The sequence below is a fragment of the Cicer arietinum genome, chromosome 7, assembly GCF_000331145.2.
Source record: "Cicer arietinum cultivar CDC Frontier isolate Library 1 chromosome 7, Cicar.CDCFrontier_v2.0, whole genome shotgun sequence".
NCBI classification, from domain to species: domain Eukaryota; kingdom Viridiplantae; phylum Streptophyta; class Magnoliopsida; order Fabales; family Fabaceae; genus Cicer; species Cicer arietinum.
Window position 1 is genome coordinate 11,857,788 of NC_021166.2, and position 15,102 is coordinate 11,872,889.

Consider the following 15,102-nt stretch of genomic DNA (forward strand, 5'->3'; position numbering starts at 1 on the left):
ACGACGCTCCAATCTAAAATTCATCTTTTAACATGTGTGCAATAATTAAAAATGAAAATTTTATTTTAAAAGTCATATACTACTAAAAAACCTTAAAATTATATATATATTTTTTAAAGAAAATATATTTTTAAAATTTTTAACACACATATATATATATATATATATATATATATATATATATATATATATATATTCTTCAAAGTTGAAACACATATTAACAAAACCCTTAATATCAAGGGATAATATTATAGTTAAGGAATGATTCAAGAATATATATTAAGAAATTCAAAAGTTTAATTCTATATTTTCATAAATTTTAAATTCCTTAATATATATCTCTAATAATTATAATTATATGTAACATTATCAAAATATTAATACAAGAATATTTAGAGAACAACGTATTAAATACGAGTTGATTAATTGATTTCTTTTTATATATTTGTTTTGACTAATTTTGTCTATTATTATACTTGAATACAACATGTAACACTTTTTCCTATAATTAAGGCACAAGGGAGTATACAAGGAAACAGGTGTAGGAATATTCGAAATCACGCTCAAAGATTCCACTTAAACTGTATATTGTTGAAAATTATTAGTAGTCCATAAGAATAAAATATATTAATTCCGTAAAAAAAAAAAGAAATAAAATATATATTATTTATTTTGGTAAAATTATTTGTGCCGCCACACCACACAACACAACGCACCAACTTCGGCGTCTCTTACTTTACTTGCTTCATTCATTTGGCTTTCTTTTTAGAACAAACAACAACATCGTCAATCTCAATATTCTTTTTTTCTTGTATTTATTTATAAAAACCGTTACTCTCTCTTCTCATCTTGCAAATTACAACTTCATTTTACGTTTTCTTTCTATAAATCCCCTCTTATGCCATTTTTCTAGGTCACTTTTTCCACTGGGTTAGTTTCTTTCTTTCCACCAATTTTCAACAAATTTTCACGATTTCTATTCCTTTTTTCTTTTATAGTTTGATTTCTTCTTACTTAGCGGTTTTAGTATAAGTAGGGTTTATGAGTGGAGGTAAAAGGATAAAGTAATTGCAATGTAGAGCTTCTTTTCGTTTTTTCTTCTATTTTGCTGATTAATTATTATGTATGCTTTTTGTATCTTATATTATTTTTTGTTTGTTGCGTTTTTTTTATTGGATCCATGGGATTTTGTGAATTTGACTGTTGTGAAATCTGAATTTAAAAGGTTATTTCATCTTCATAATGAGTTGACAAAAATATATGAATTCAATTTCAGGATCAAATTTTATTTGTTAATTATAGTATATGCTTTGTATGTTTATTATATATCACTTCTCCCCTTTCATACGCCAAATTCTTTATTTCTAAAAAACTGTTTTCTTCAATAATTGTGACCATGAGCTCACAACCATATTGTCATATTTTTCGTCATTAATTGATGTTTTCTGACATACAGTGTGGAATTCTTCAAACTGCCGGGCATTATTTTCTTTTTCTTTTAATTTTTTTATAAAATTTCAGTCTTGTCGAGTTCATATAAAATTCCATTTGGTCGGCTTGATTTGTTGATTTGTTATATTATATGTTATGGTGTTTCAATTTGGATTTGAATTTTAAGTAAGGATAAGATGTTATAATGATATATTTATTTCAGGGAAACCCGAGCACTGGTCCTATACCGTGCTGCCTTGCCAACCACCATAAATGGGCTGTTTTAACTCTAAGCCAACAAGACAGTTTCCTGGGAAGGAGGATCCAGTGATTCTTGCATCACAGACGGCTTGTAAGTCAGATTTTGTTTTTTAGTAAAATGATGTTATACTTCAATTTTTAGTAGTTATAAGATTCTGGGTTGTTGTGATTGGATCTGTTCACCAAGTTTGGAGTGTACATGTTTATGTGGAGCTGCTTATCCTGAACTTACATGTGGTTTTGCACTCTTTCTAAATGGATCTTAAAAGTATTATAATAATGATAAAAATAAGTCATTGCTGGTTGGCAAGGTAGTTCACTTTGTTTGGTTTATTGATAGAAGTAGGCAAAGATGGACATGTAATAAGGGCCTACCATCGTTCTGGCACAATTTAAACCTAAATAGGCTGCTTTCTCTCCCATTTTCTACCAGATTTTTATCGCTCTGGCACAATTTTAAACCTATGTATTCAGCCAGCTCTACCAGTTTAAGAAACAAAATCGTGACTTGTTGGTTCATATGGTCAACACCTCAAATGAAATTGATAGGATTTGAGACACTTGTGTTTGTAGTTGTTTAAACTTACTTGTTATGGAATTACTCTCTCTATTTCCCAAGCACTCAAGTTAGTAGTTTAAACTTATGTATCATATTTTTGTTTTCAGTCACTGTCAGTGAGGTCGAAGCATTATTCGAGCTGTTTAAGAGCATCAGCAGTTCTGTTGTTGATGATGGACTAATAAGCAAGGTACTAGATAGCAACTCTGCATAAATATTTTTAGGGAGTTTATGAAAATATGCGGAAAACAATTTATGGATATATCTTAAGCTATTGCCACAAGCTCTTACAAACACTCTCATAAGATAATCCCAAATAAGCTCTTCTAAATGCCTCCTAATCAAGATAACATTTATGCTTATTTGTTCTTCACATGTAACTTGTATCCCGCAATGTGATTATGGGTATTCTTTCTTTGCAGGAAGAATTTCAATTGGCAATCTTCAAGAATAAGAAAAAAGAAAACATCTTTGCAAATCGGGTACTATATATCATACTTTTACTTTCTTAATAACTAACTATGCCGTAATTGTTTGTTCCCTGCACGCATGTCTAATGCATGTAAGCAGCCCTAAATGTACTTTTAGATCAGCAAATTTCTTCAAGCAGTTTATTGAAGAACTTTGCTGTTTCTTTCACTGAGTTTTTCTTGAAGAAACTCAATAGTACTTTTAAGACGAGCATGAAGCATTTTCGTTGTGAACCATTTGAATGAATTCGGTATTTGTCAACTTTATATACGTAGAATTTTGGAAACCACGGGATCATAGAGTTAAAGATGTATCTCATATTAAAAATATGCTCGAGAGCATGATACATTAGTATATTCCTTAGAATATTTCATATAGTAAATGGTACAATGAAACACTTATTTATAGCCTTGTGTTCCCTAACTAAGTTCTTAACCTCCAAACTAACTTCTTAACAAACTTATGCTAACTTACTCTAGAATTATATTCTCTAACATAGGATGCTTTTGTCAATTCCTTATTTTTGTGTAAGATAGAAATCAGTGGTTGATTAGCCTTGCAACTTTCTTACTTACTTCTTGGCTAACATATTATGTAATTCTTATGAAATAACTTTTTCAATTGACTGGATATCTATTGATACGATGTCAGAAATGTATACATGCAGATCTTTGATCTATTTGATGTCAAAAGGAAGGGGGTTATTGATTTTGATGACTTTGTTAGATCTCTCAATGTTTTCCACCCAAACGCACCACTAGAAGACAAGATAGATTGTGAGTTACAAATTGAATCCTCGACTCATTGTGGTTTACCTTAAATTCCTTACTTTGTTAGATTTAGCTGTCCTGATATATTAATTAAGTTTGGGATTTTCCTGCAGTCTCATTTAGGCTCTATGATTTGCACAACACTGGCTTTATAGAGCGTCAAGAGGTAAGATGGTGATTATCTGTTCTATGTCTTCAATGAAAATGAAATGCTTGCTAATCCACCGAGAGTGGTGTAATGAAAATTTTCGTTTAGGTCTTGTTCTTCAGACCATTCTTTGTAAGAAGATAGATTGCTATGACATGTATGCTCTTTCTCTGTGCACTGATATCCTTGGCTTTTCTTTCCCTTTGTTGGTGATGTCTGACAGGTCAAGCAAATGTTAATTGCACTTCTTTTCGAGTCTGAAATGAAGTTGGCTGATGATGTGATAGAAACAATTATAGACAAGGTCTGTTTGCAAAATCTGTTGATAACATAAAATATTATATGTGAAAATCCATCTGCAGAAGAAATATTTTTTTTTTGTTATAGAAGCTGTGCTGTAACCTCTTTTTCATCAAGATGATTGCAAATTTAATGAAAGACTTGAGCTTGAAGTTTATTTTTCTGGCCAGACTTTCTTGGATGCTGACACGAACCAAGATGGAAAAATAGACATTGTCGAATGGCAGAAGTTTGTTTCTGAAAATCCATCACTGCTCAAAATCATGACCCTACCCTACCTAAGGTATGTGCTGGATTGTTTTCATGGTAAATATTAAACTACTTGTATCCCTATTTTGATGTTCAAACTATAGTATAATTTGTTATTCTTGTCATTGATGCAGGGACATAACGACTTCTTTCCCAAGTTTTGTATTTAATTCTAACGTGGATGAAATTGTCGCTTGAACCACATAATTTTAGGTGTGGCAATTATTAAGAAACACAACTTTAGGGCTTGCAATTATTTTGAGAATTGGATGCCATGCTTGTTATAGTTAGCCTTTCTCAGTGAGTTGTAATTTGTAAATCACATTCTCATTGATTGAAACTTTTTCATTCAGGTTTTCAAGTTGATGTGTTTTCTAGATTATTTTAAATATTTGAAATTATCAATGAAGCATATGTAATTAGTGCATATAATTAATGTGTGTAAAATCTTAGAAATACGAGCAACTGGTTTTTATGAGCAAGTTAAAGGTAAGGAAAATTTACATATTCAAAACATAAGGCCCGTTTACATTCTAAATAAAAATCAATTTTCATTTTCAAAAATCTGAATTCAATTAAAATTGTTAATAAGCTTAAAGACTATGTTGACTGATGGAATATGTAAGATTAGTACAAGCAGCACTTCATCATCGTCCATGAAACATAAGCATGTTGGTTGTCCATGTCATCTTAAACTAAAGCTAATCCAATTTCTCTTGCTAAGTATGATTTGACAAGATAAAAGTTGAACCACATTTGCTTTATGTTAATCTAAGTTATTCAATAATGTGTACTTCAATTGAGTGTAAGATTAACATGTGTTAAAGACTCTTTTTATAGTTACCAATTGAACACCCTAAAATTGCTCCCGTCAATCACTAGCTATCCAACCATGCCATGCCACAACTGCTCTAAACGAGAGTTCAAACGAGTAGAACAATAACCATGAGAAACAAGTTACACCGCTGTTTTAGAATCACACTCCACTAGGAGTTTTCTTTGACCTTTATTCCAAGCCATTTCTAATGCTAGAATGAAGCTTCATAATTCAGCCACATAACTAGCCACATTCACCTTCGTCAACTGTTTCATACAATCAATATGAAGAAGGGCTTTAGTCTCTCATGTTTTCCTCATTGTTTGTCCAGTAATGCTTGAAATGAAAAACCTGGTTCCTAGCAAACCAAATAGATGATACTAGACAGCCGAACAAAGAAGATCAATCTAAGGAAATTCTAATCGTCCAAGCATAAAACAATTTATCTCATGTTACGTTTTACAAAATAATCATACACTACACTTACAGGGTTTAACTCAAATATTTTAAAGGTCGTGTTCAAATCTCCGTAATTAACTTTCATAATTGTGAGGTCTCGAGTTCGAATCTGGAGAATATCACCATTTGTCAGTTGAACTAGAGTTTACAAACAAACTATTCTTTATTTAAATTGTAAATAACATCAAAAACAAAAAACTTGTAAATAACATCAATAATATTGAAAATCTAATTATATGTATTTTTTTTTAATCAAAAGTTTGAAATTGATTCATCATTTAATCTCTCATCATGCAACTAATTGCTGCTGCGTGCTTGTTTGAAAGGTTAACAATATGGAATGATTGTTTTAGATGCATACTTCTGCATTAATTTTGGGTAGAAAAAGTAGCATCCTTATCTAAATTTGGTTTGATCCTTTCTCCTAATCCCATGACCGTGTTTCTTTTGCTATTTGTTTCATACACTAATTAAAAAAAGTTGAAATCTTTTAAGTTTAGTTTTATTAAATTTTATTGAATTTTAGTCCAAGTGACAAATTTTATTGTTTTTTTACATTTTTTGTGTACATTTACTTTTAATTATTAATGATATTTAAACTCAGTTAACAAAGAAGAATTATTATGTTTTATTAAAATAAGTTTATTTGGCCATTTAGGTTGGTTTTTACGATTTTAAATTGTATTATTATCTCTCTATATAATTTATGTCAATTTAAATGAATAAATATCGTGTTTTTTATTTAAAAGAGGAAGTGATTTGCATTATTGATCAAAAAAGAAAGTCTAATATAGATAGTTAATCACACGAAAAAACTTTATCATTTCATATATATTTTTTTAAAATAATGTATTTTTATCGTTGAATACTTCGATAAACTAATATAATAGTTCACTTCAAATTAGAACGATGATTGACATTATTATTGATATATAAAAATTTACAATCATTTTTGTTTTTATGAATGAGATGATAACTTAATTAATATTAGTTCGAATAATTCAATTTTGATGAATGAATATGTTTTATCTTGTTTTTATATAAATTAATATGAATTAAGTCCCTTTGTAAACCCTAAAAATGAGAACTATGGGATTTGGAAAATGAGTTCCTTAATGATGTATATATCAGCAATTCTGTTAAAATAATAAGAAATAGCGCAAGGGCGAAGAGTGAAGTGGTGCACATAGAAGATCGAAGAAGAAAAGGAACATATATATAAAGCAACAAGTTTGTGTGGGTTGAAGTGTTGAACAATACTTAGAAAATAAAATGGAGGCGAAGACGAAGAAGGAGATAAGTGACGAAGCAAAGGAGAAAATATCATCGAGACTATCATGTCTAGAGAATCTGTGGTTCCCACGCGCTCAACAATCCACCTCCACACTCCCATCCCAACGCAAATCCATCTTCCTCGACCTTCTCTCACGCGACACAGCCCTCTTCCTAGAACGATACGGTTCCCATCTCACTCCCACCGAGTTAACCGAATTCGATTCAATCATACACGATTACGAGATCAACTGGCACGTGAATCGGTTGCGGAGCGTGCTGACTCCGACCTCAGAGGAATTGAGGAAGAGATCTGTTAGGGCGAAGAACAGGAGGCGTGCTTATTTGGACAGATTGATGATTGTTGGTAATTATTTCTGTGAAGAATCTATGAGGGATAGGGAACCCTATCTTCATCATGAGTATGTTGGTAAGTTTCAGGATCGTGTTGGCAGAGGGATGGCTAGGCCTGGTGAGAGGTGGTCTGATACGCTTTTGAGAAGGTGTGAGGAAGCTGAAATTGTTGCTAAGATTAGAGGGGAACAGCAGAGGATCGGTGTGCCGGAAAGGGATTGGATTGGTAATGAAGATTTTCAACAAGTAGAGGAAGAGGAAGAAGAAGAAGAAGAAGAAGAAGAAGAAGATGAAGAGGCTGTGGAGGTATTTCTCTTTAAACTAATCACTTAATGTACTTTCAGGATTATGTTTTACATTTGTGGTCAATTATTTTATTTCCCATTTTAGTTTTGTTTTGAGCTATCAAGCACTGACACGGGGACTAATACTAACACCTCGACATGGTTATAATTTGAGAATATTAATTAATTGAACGTATCAATGTGTTGGTGTTCAATCAGAAGTATAGGTGATATAGAGGTTTTAGGTAGCCTCTTTGAAGTATGAAAGTAGAAATTTTAGTATGTTTGAGGAGAAAATTTATAATGAGAATGGAGGATAAGGATAATGAATAACCCTAAATGAAGGGATAAAACAAAAAACAACAGAGGATGAGAACAATTCAATTGAACAAAGTTGATCAAATGCTAGACCTATTTGGAACAAAATAAGAGGCAGTTTAAATTACCAGTTAATCTTTATGTCTATGGCTTGAAGCTATCATTTATGCATACGTAGTTTTGTTTTCCAGCATTTCGCAGAATTTTTATAATTGGTTGTTGGAAGTTGGAACATGAGGGCTTAGCTTATATAATTGATGGGGTAGGAGGGCTATGTGGGAAAATAATTAGTCAGTTGTAAACAGGGAAACCCGTTGTTGAAGGGCCTTGGAAGCACAATTCTCTCCTTGTTCTCACTTCATGTTTGCAATCATTAACAGTATAATTGTGGCATTGTGCCTTTTCTTTCTATCTTCCATTAGTTTTATTCGTTCTTAGCTGCTTGTTCGTAACAAAGTCTAACCTTGTGAGTTTTTTATTGGGAGATATGGACATGGAAATGGACTAAGTTGATACCTTGGAGAATTCAGATGAACTCGTGCAAAAAATGGACTTTGGTCATGGGATACAATTGCCTAAGATCAATAAGAGTGTAGAGGGAGTTGAAGGGATTAGACCATGGTTGTGAAACTCTTGAGTTAACTTAAAAGAGATGTGCAAATTTCCTACTCTTAGTTATCAAAATTGAGGAAACTCCCTTGCAAAATCGTTTGAGTAAACTTGGGTAATCTTGCATTGAATTGTGAGTTTGAGGACAATTGAATGGGTCTACGACATAATGATTATTTCCTCCGGGTGGTTCAATGTTTTCTTATAAAACCCATAATGCAACAGTTGAATGATAATACTTCTTAGTGTATAAAATATTAGACTTTCAAATTTTAAATGGACCCAATAGGCCAATGACATGAATGAACCCTACCATGATTAGCTAAAACCCAACTCCACTGAGCCAAATCTGGCTCCAATTAGGGGAACTTAGTCCCACCGTCCTTCACTTTTCAGTAAATTTGAACTTCACAATCTGTTAATGTGCCTTGTGATTTTCCCTGTGTGCATAAAATATTAGGTTCACATTATGATTCCCCGTTGCAAGTTTGCAATGGACCCAACAGGTCAATGAGGTGGATGAACCCAACCATGATTAGCTGAAACCTAGCTTCACTGAGCTGAATCCAGCACCAATGAGGGGAACTTAGTCTCACCATTTTTCACACTTTAGTAAATTTGATCCCCCTGATTGTCAATCTGCCCATCAATTGTGAACTTGTTACATTCTTCTAGTGTGATAAGTTGTAAACGGATCTTGTGATTTGTGAATTCGTATTCTGGTAAAGAGACTCATACGTGAATGGGAACTGGTGGTTAACTTTTGGGGGCTTCCCCAGTCCAATCTAAAGCCAGACATCCTTGGAAGTTGGACCCTGCTTGAAGTGGTTATGTTCTGGCCCACCTTACCACTAAGACAAATGCACAAAGAGGCAAAGTGTCATACAAAACCTAGCAGCAGCTTGCAATCGTACCCACCATGAAACAGAGCAGTGCCACCTTCTATAACAGTAGTATATCAAATGACGATAAGGGAGGTACTTCCAATGTTGCCAACCCTTGTGAGTTGGGGCTGATGCACCATAGGACCATGGGTGTCTAGAAAAGTGAGCACACTAGTTACTATTCATGTACACGTGAATGAGGAATGGAGAGACTGTCCTGCCAAAGGGGAGAAGCATTACGAGATGATAAATAAAAGGAATGCTGATGCCCAGGGATATCTTAATTGACAAGGGGGAAGGCAATTGATAGGACACAGCAAGTTATAGATTTAGTTGCCATTGGATTTAAAATTAGTTGGGTTGTTATAGTTAGAAGGAAAGTGGGGTTTGATTAAATGGTAGAACTAGAAGATATAGAAGGGAGGGAGATTCAGATTTAGTTTTTGAAACTAAGATAGCCATTGGAAGGAGAATACTCTCTTTTTTCTCTGTTTGTATTTGCAGTTGTAAATAATAGAATTGTCCTGTTTGATAAAATAAGAGCAATCCAACCTTGCTGTAGTCTATTTCAGTCCTGTCTTATTCAAATCTGTTAAATATTCTCAACTGCAAATGACCATTTAGAGTATACTTCATGAACTTTTTTTGTACATTTGATATCATCTACTTAGTTGTGTATTGTAATCTTTTATCATACATGGAGCAACCAATGACATGGTAAGATGGTATGTTGATATTGTAAAATCTTATTTGTAGTAATCAACAGTTTGAGGGTTACTTCAACTTTGTTGTTTTTGAATCCAATGCTCCTTATCTTTTAGGCTTTGAGGAATGAGTATAATGGTAGTCATATGTTTTGTGGACTGATCATATCTTTCTTTCCTTTTTTTCATTGTTTCTTGCTACCGGTAGAAATGCTTGCCTCAGCCTGATGCAACTGATATTGCCGCATCTGATCCAGCCAGAGTGCGGCAGGGTCCAACGTTATCTTCAGAAGAGCTGGAGGACCGGATGAATCAATTCACTTACATTATGCAGCAGAAGTTTCTATTAGGAGAAGATCTCGAATATGTAGATTATTCAAAAATAGACAACGATGAGACCCTCGACGATCATTGGCAGAGAGAGGCCAATGTTGATGCAGAAGAGAGATATTTTGCTGATGATTAAACTGTATCAGCTTGGTAGTGTAGAACCAGATGTGTAGATATTGGATAACCTTCTTCTCCTTTGTTTGGCCATCTTCAAAGCTGTGCTGTACTTAAATTAACAGATGGTGTTTATAATATAAGTTTCTTGGTGTTGGTAGCTGTTTATTTCCCTAATTAACCCTAGGTATCCTATTGCTGGCACAAAATATCCCACTATATTTGATTCCGCACAGTATATTCTAATACAAAAAAGGTATAGAAAAAGGTGATCTAGAGGAGAATTTAGGGTAAGGATAATGATTCTCACCCTTATGTGAGAGTATATTGCTAGTGATCATTATCTAGATTTATGATTAGTGTGATAGTTAATTATGGATTTGGCCATTAAGAGGCTGCTACAGAGTTAATCATAGACTAGGGAGCTGGGGAGAGCTGGGACCCGCTCGATCTATTGTTCGTTTGGTGATATTCCTCCGACACCATTTTCTTTCAACAATTTAATCAAAAAGGAAGTTTCTTTTGTGTATGTTAAAAATGTAGAGGACATTTAGGGTACAGAAATCATAATTACATTATAATCTTTGAAATTATAAGGTGGTACAAGATATGTACATCTTATTGAAAAATACAATAATATATTCGTTTTCAGGAAAATGTGGAGCATGCTCACTTCAAAATTAATCACAAACTCTTAGAGTTTGTTTGATTCTTAAAATTTAAAAGTTAAAAAATTTATTTGAATGATTTATTTTTAAAAACTGTTTTGTAAAATTAATTTTAATATTATATTTTTTAAAACTAAAAAATAAAATAGATAAATGGTATTTATTTTTCATTTCTCAACTTTTTTAACTCTAGTCAAAAAATATTTTAAAAATTTAAGTTGCCAAACAAATTTTTTTAAAAACAAAACAGTTTTCTAAAATTAAATTATAAAATAATTTTTAAAAAGTAAAACACAATCAAACAAACCCTTTAATCTGCCGTCCAGTATTCATTTCTTGCATAGTTTCTCTACAGATGAAGGAAACTCATGCAATAGACCAATTTAAAAAGTTAAGTTACTTTTCTGATGCATAATGATTATATAATTATTGAGTCATTTAATCATTTTATATATATTTAAAAATTATATAAATAAAAAAAGATATTACTTTTATGAAATTATTTTTATTATGTATCGATAGACTATCAATTATTGTTAATGTATAGTACAAGACATTATATTAAAAACTATACAAATAGTATTACTTAAATAATATAATTAAAATTTAAAAAATTATTTATTTTGAGATAATTTTTTTTTTGACTTATTGTGTGTGACCTATGGAGTATTGAAAAGGGCTAGCTAACCATTGCAGTGTACTTTAAATTTAAATAAAATAGAAAATTCAACACCAAATCCTAGTCAAAATAAGAGATATTAGGCAAAATTTATCAAAATTTGAGTCTGTTGTTGCCCTTCTTTTTACCAAAATTAAATTATGAGATAATTTAAAACTGTAAACTTTGAAAGATATTATGTAAAAACAAATAAAAATAAAAGATTTCGAAAATATTGGAAAAGAGACAAATAAAATGAAAGACGGTTCTTTTTCTGTAATAGAAACAATAAAACTACAAGATCCTAGTATTTTTGTATATTTTGTTGTTCCTTCATAGATTGGGCTCTTTCTTCAACATCTTGATTGCAGAAAAAGTTAGTAAGGACATGGACATTGACATATGGAGGCGCCACGCTCTATCTCGATATATAAGGAGACATAATATATACATAATAAATTAAACAGATAAGGACAGCATTTTTTCGGTTTTGTAACGTAAGGTCATTATAAACTATGGATAAGAACAAAATAAGCCACTCAAACTATAGTCATAGGCTTCACCTCTTTTTTTATTTCTTATCACCTCTAATAATATATGTTTAATTATACATTGAATCTCCTTTAATTATCTCTCCTCTTATTTTAGCCGTTATAATAATGTTGTCATAGTTGTTGTTAAGTTGTGTAGTCATATATCTCTGATTATGATGTGGCAATATTTTTGTTCATAATATTTATATTATCATAATTAATATGGAATAACATGACATTCTTGTTGTCATGCCATTATCAAATCATCTTGATTGTATCAAATTTAATTACGTAACAAGTTTTTAATCGCAACTTGGACACTAAAATCGACTTAAATAAAATTTTTAATGAGTATACGGATAATTAATAACTTCAAATGAATTGTCTAACAAAATATTTCAATCCACACATAGTACATGATGAAAATTGAAAAAAAATTACTAGATGAAATTGAAACTTTAGAATTTTACATGTTAACTTTGTATTATTTCAAAAATATACACAGATATTTTATGAAATTGGCATTAACTAAAACAAGTCTATTGCAGGGCAGAGCTTTCCATTTCTTACGTTTCTTATTTAACAGAAAAGGGCAGAAGCATGTTTCCGTAAATGTAGCACAAGCATGATGTGATGTTGCCACGTGTACGTGAGCTAGTATCCCACGCTCTTACGTATATACCCCGAACATACTTTCATTTTACGATCCAGCCATCCTCTTATTCTTTCTTTCTCTGCGAGCCACTTCTATCTCATACTTATTTTTTTCAACCGCTAAAATAACAAATTGAAAATCGAACAAGAAAAAGAATAACGTAATTTTACATTATAATTTTCATTACTCCATAATTAAATAATCAATAACTATGTTAACAGTGAGTGTAAAATGTTTACACATTAATCATTAAACCTCAATCAATTCATATAATAAGGTGTACTAAGAATTAAAAACCAAAATTAGATGCAAACCAAATCACATAGTTACCGACAAACATATTCAAGCCAAATAATAAAAACAAGATTACAAATCAAAAACATCCATACACTCAAAGAGTTTAAATACCGATAATTGAAATTATAACTAAAATAAAAGGAACAATATAGATTAGCATCTTAGATCATTGTCAAATATTTAATCGATTTTAATATTTGTTTTACGTAATACATCATTTTTGCCTAAATTATTCAAATACCATAATCTAAAATTTTCTTATAAGAAAAAAAAAGTAAATGTAAGTCATTGTAATAAAAATTAAGAATATGATAACTATTTTTAAAAATTAGTTATAAAATATGATTATATAATAAAGTGGTGAATTATGATTGGATGACGGTATAAAATGTACAACCATTAAATCTGTTTTTGTATGTAATATTAATGAAATAAAAAATTACAAATTATTTACTTAACAATGATTAAATTGATAATGAGTTTATTTATTTTATATAAGGCACGACTTTAAAGTTTGTAATTCCTGTGAGAATATTATTGATAAATAATCAATAAATATATTATCAATATTTTTTTATTTGATATGCTATAGTTTTGTAGGACCTTTAAAATTCAACTTATATAATTTTTTTATATAAAAAAATAGTTTAATGAATACTTTAAATATGTTTACTGATGAACATTTTTAAGGATACATTATTAAAATTAAAATAAGAATAAAATGATATTTTTTTAAATGATAAGAATTAAATTTATCATTAATTACTATTAATTTGATTCCAATAACTGATTTACTTAAAATGGAATGGAATTTGGTTTTGTACTAAAAAGTGAAAATCATTTCTGTCCATCCATTTATGGAATAATGGATTTTTATTCTATTCATTTATTTTTTATCAGATTATTTAATTTTTGTTTAGTAAAATTAATAATTTATATTTTATAGTTATTATTTTTATCGAGAAAAATAAAAAATACGCTGTTATGATAATGTAAAATATTTTAAATAACACATGATACAATTATGTAAATGATTAACACCTATAAAATTAGAATAAAATGTCGTAAAAATATTAATTTAAATTTATTTTTTTTCTTTATATTTTGAATTTAATTAATGGTATATAAATAATTAATGTATTTATATAGTTTTATATTATAGAATTGTATGTGACATAATTTAAAATATATCAAATTATAATTTTTTTAATTTAAAAATTTAAAATAAAGTAAAATTATCTATTTTTAAAATTAAAAAAAAAATCAATTCCGTAAATTATTGATAACAATAGTACACAAACTCTAATTAAACCAAAACTTTTTTATTATACCCCTCAACATGGTTTTGTTAGATTTTAGTTTTTTAACACTAAGGTTTTGCTAGTGGTCTAGTTGCAACCTAGGATTTTATATATTAACCAATGTTTTCAGAAAATCGAAAGAGAGCACCGAGTTTTGTTTGTTTTAATTTTTGATATAACAAAACAGATTGCTCAAAAACATAGAACAGCGTCAGAGTCAGTTTCATTTTCTTAATGCATCATCATCTTCACAAATCAGACCTTCAAAATTGAAAAACAAAACTTGAACACTTCATCTCCCCCTATGGTTGTCAAACTCAAAATCCAACCTAAAATAATTGACATGTAGAAAAATCGTAAATTATAAAATCGTCACATGATTTTTTAAATTCCACAAAAAGAAATAATTATAACATAATTTAAAAATATAATCTTAATTTAAAAATTTATTAATTTAAATATAAAATAAAACAAAAATTAATTAAAAAAAGCATCAATCTAAAATTTCACTACTATTTATACAGAATTTCCATGCTTCTAACATCTAAAAGCAATAAACAAATATTTTTGTTTTTTTTTTATAAAAAAAACATTTTATACTTGTTTTTTACTAATAAAATCATTTTATATTATTGATTAAAAAATTATATAGCATT

At 30.1% G+C, this 15,102-nt stretch overlaps 2 protein-coding genes across 2 annotated transcripts; both read left to right on the top strand.

The window, feature by feature from the left end:
- The first annotated feature begins 689 nt into the window (after positions 1 to 689).
- On the top strand, positions 690 to 4,550 carry LOC101500790 (calcineurin B-like protein 1). The gene is made up of 9 exons (XM_004508911.4): positions 690 to 930; positions 1,655 to 1,783; positions 2,359 to 2,441; positions 2,674 to 2,733; positions 3,390 to 3,498; positions 3,606 to 3,658; positions 3,864 to 3,944; positions 4,111 to 4,223; positions 4,324 to 4,550. Exons 2-9 carry the CDS (start codon positions 1,705 to 1,707, stop codon positions 4,385 to 4,387), a joined length of 642 nt encoding a protein of 213 aa, XP_004508968.1. The 5' UTR covers positions 690 to 930; positions 1,655 to 1,704; the 3' UTR covers positions 4,388 to 4,550.
- A 2,060-nt stretch (positions 4,551 to 6,610) lies between these two features.
- On the top strand, positions 6,611 to 10,494 carry LOC101501109 (uncharacterized). Its single transcript, XM_004508912.4, has 2 exons — positions 6,611 to 7,397; positions 10,099 to 10,494. Exons 1-2 carry the CDS (start codon positions 6,738 to 6,740, stop codon positions 10,354 to 10,356), a joined length of 918 nt encoding a protein of 305 aa, XP_004508969.1. The 5' UTR covers positions 6,611 to 6,737; the 3' UTR covers positions 10,357 to 10,494.
- Positions 10,495 to 15,102: the final 4,608 nt, after the last annotated feature.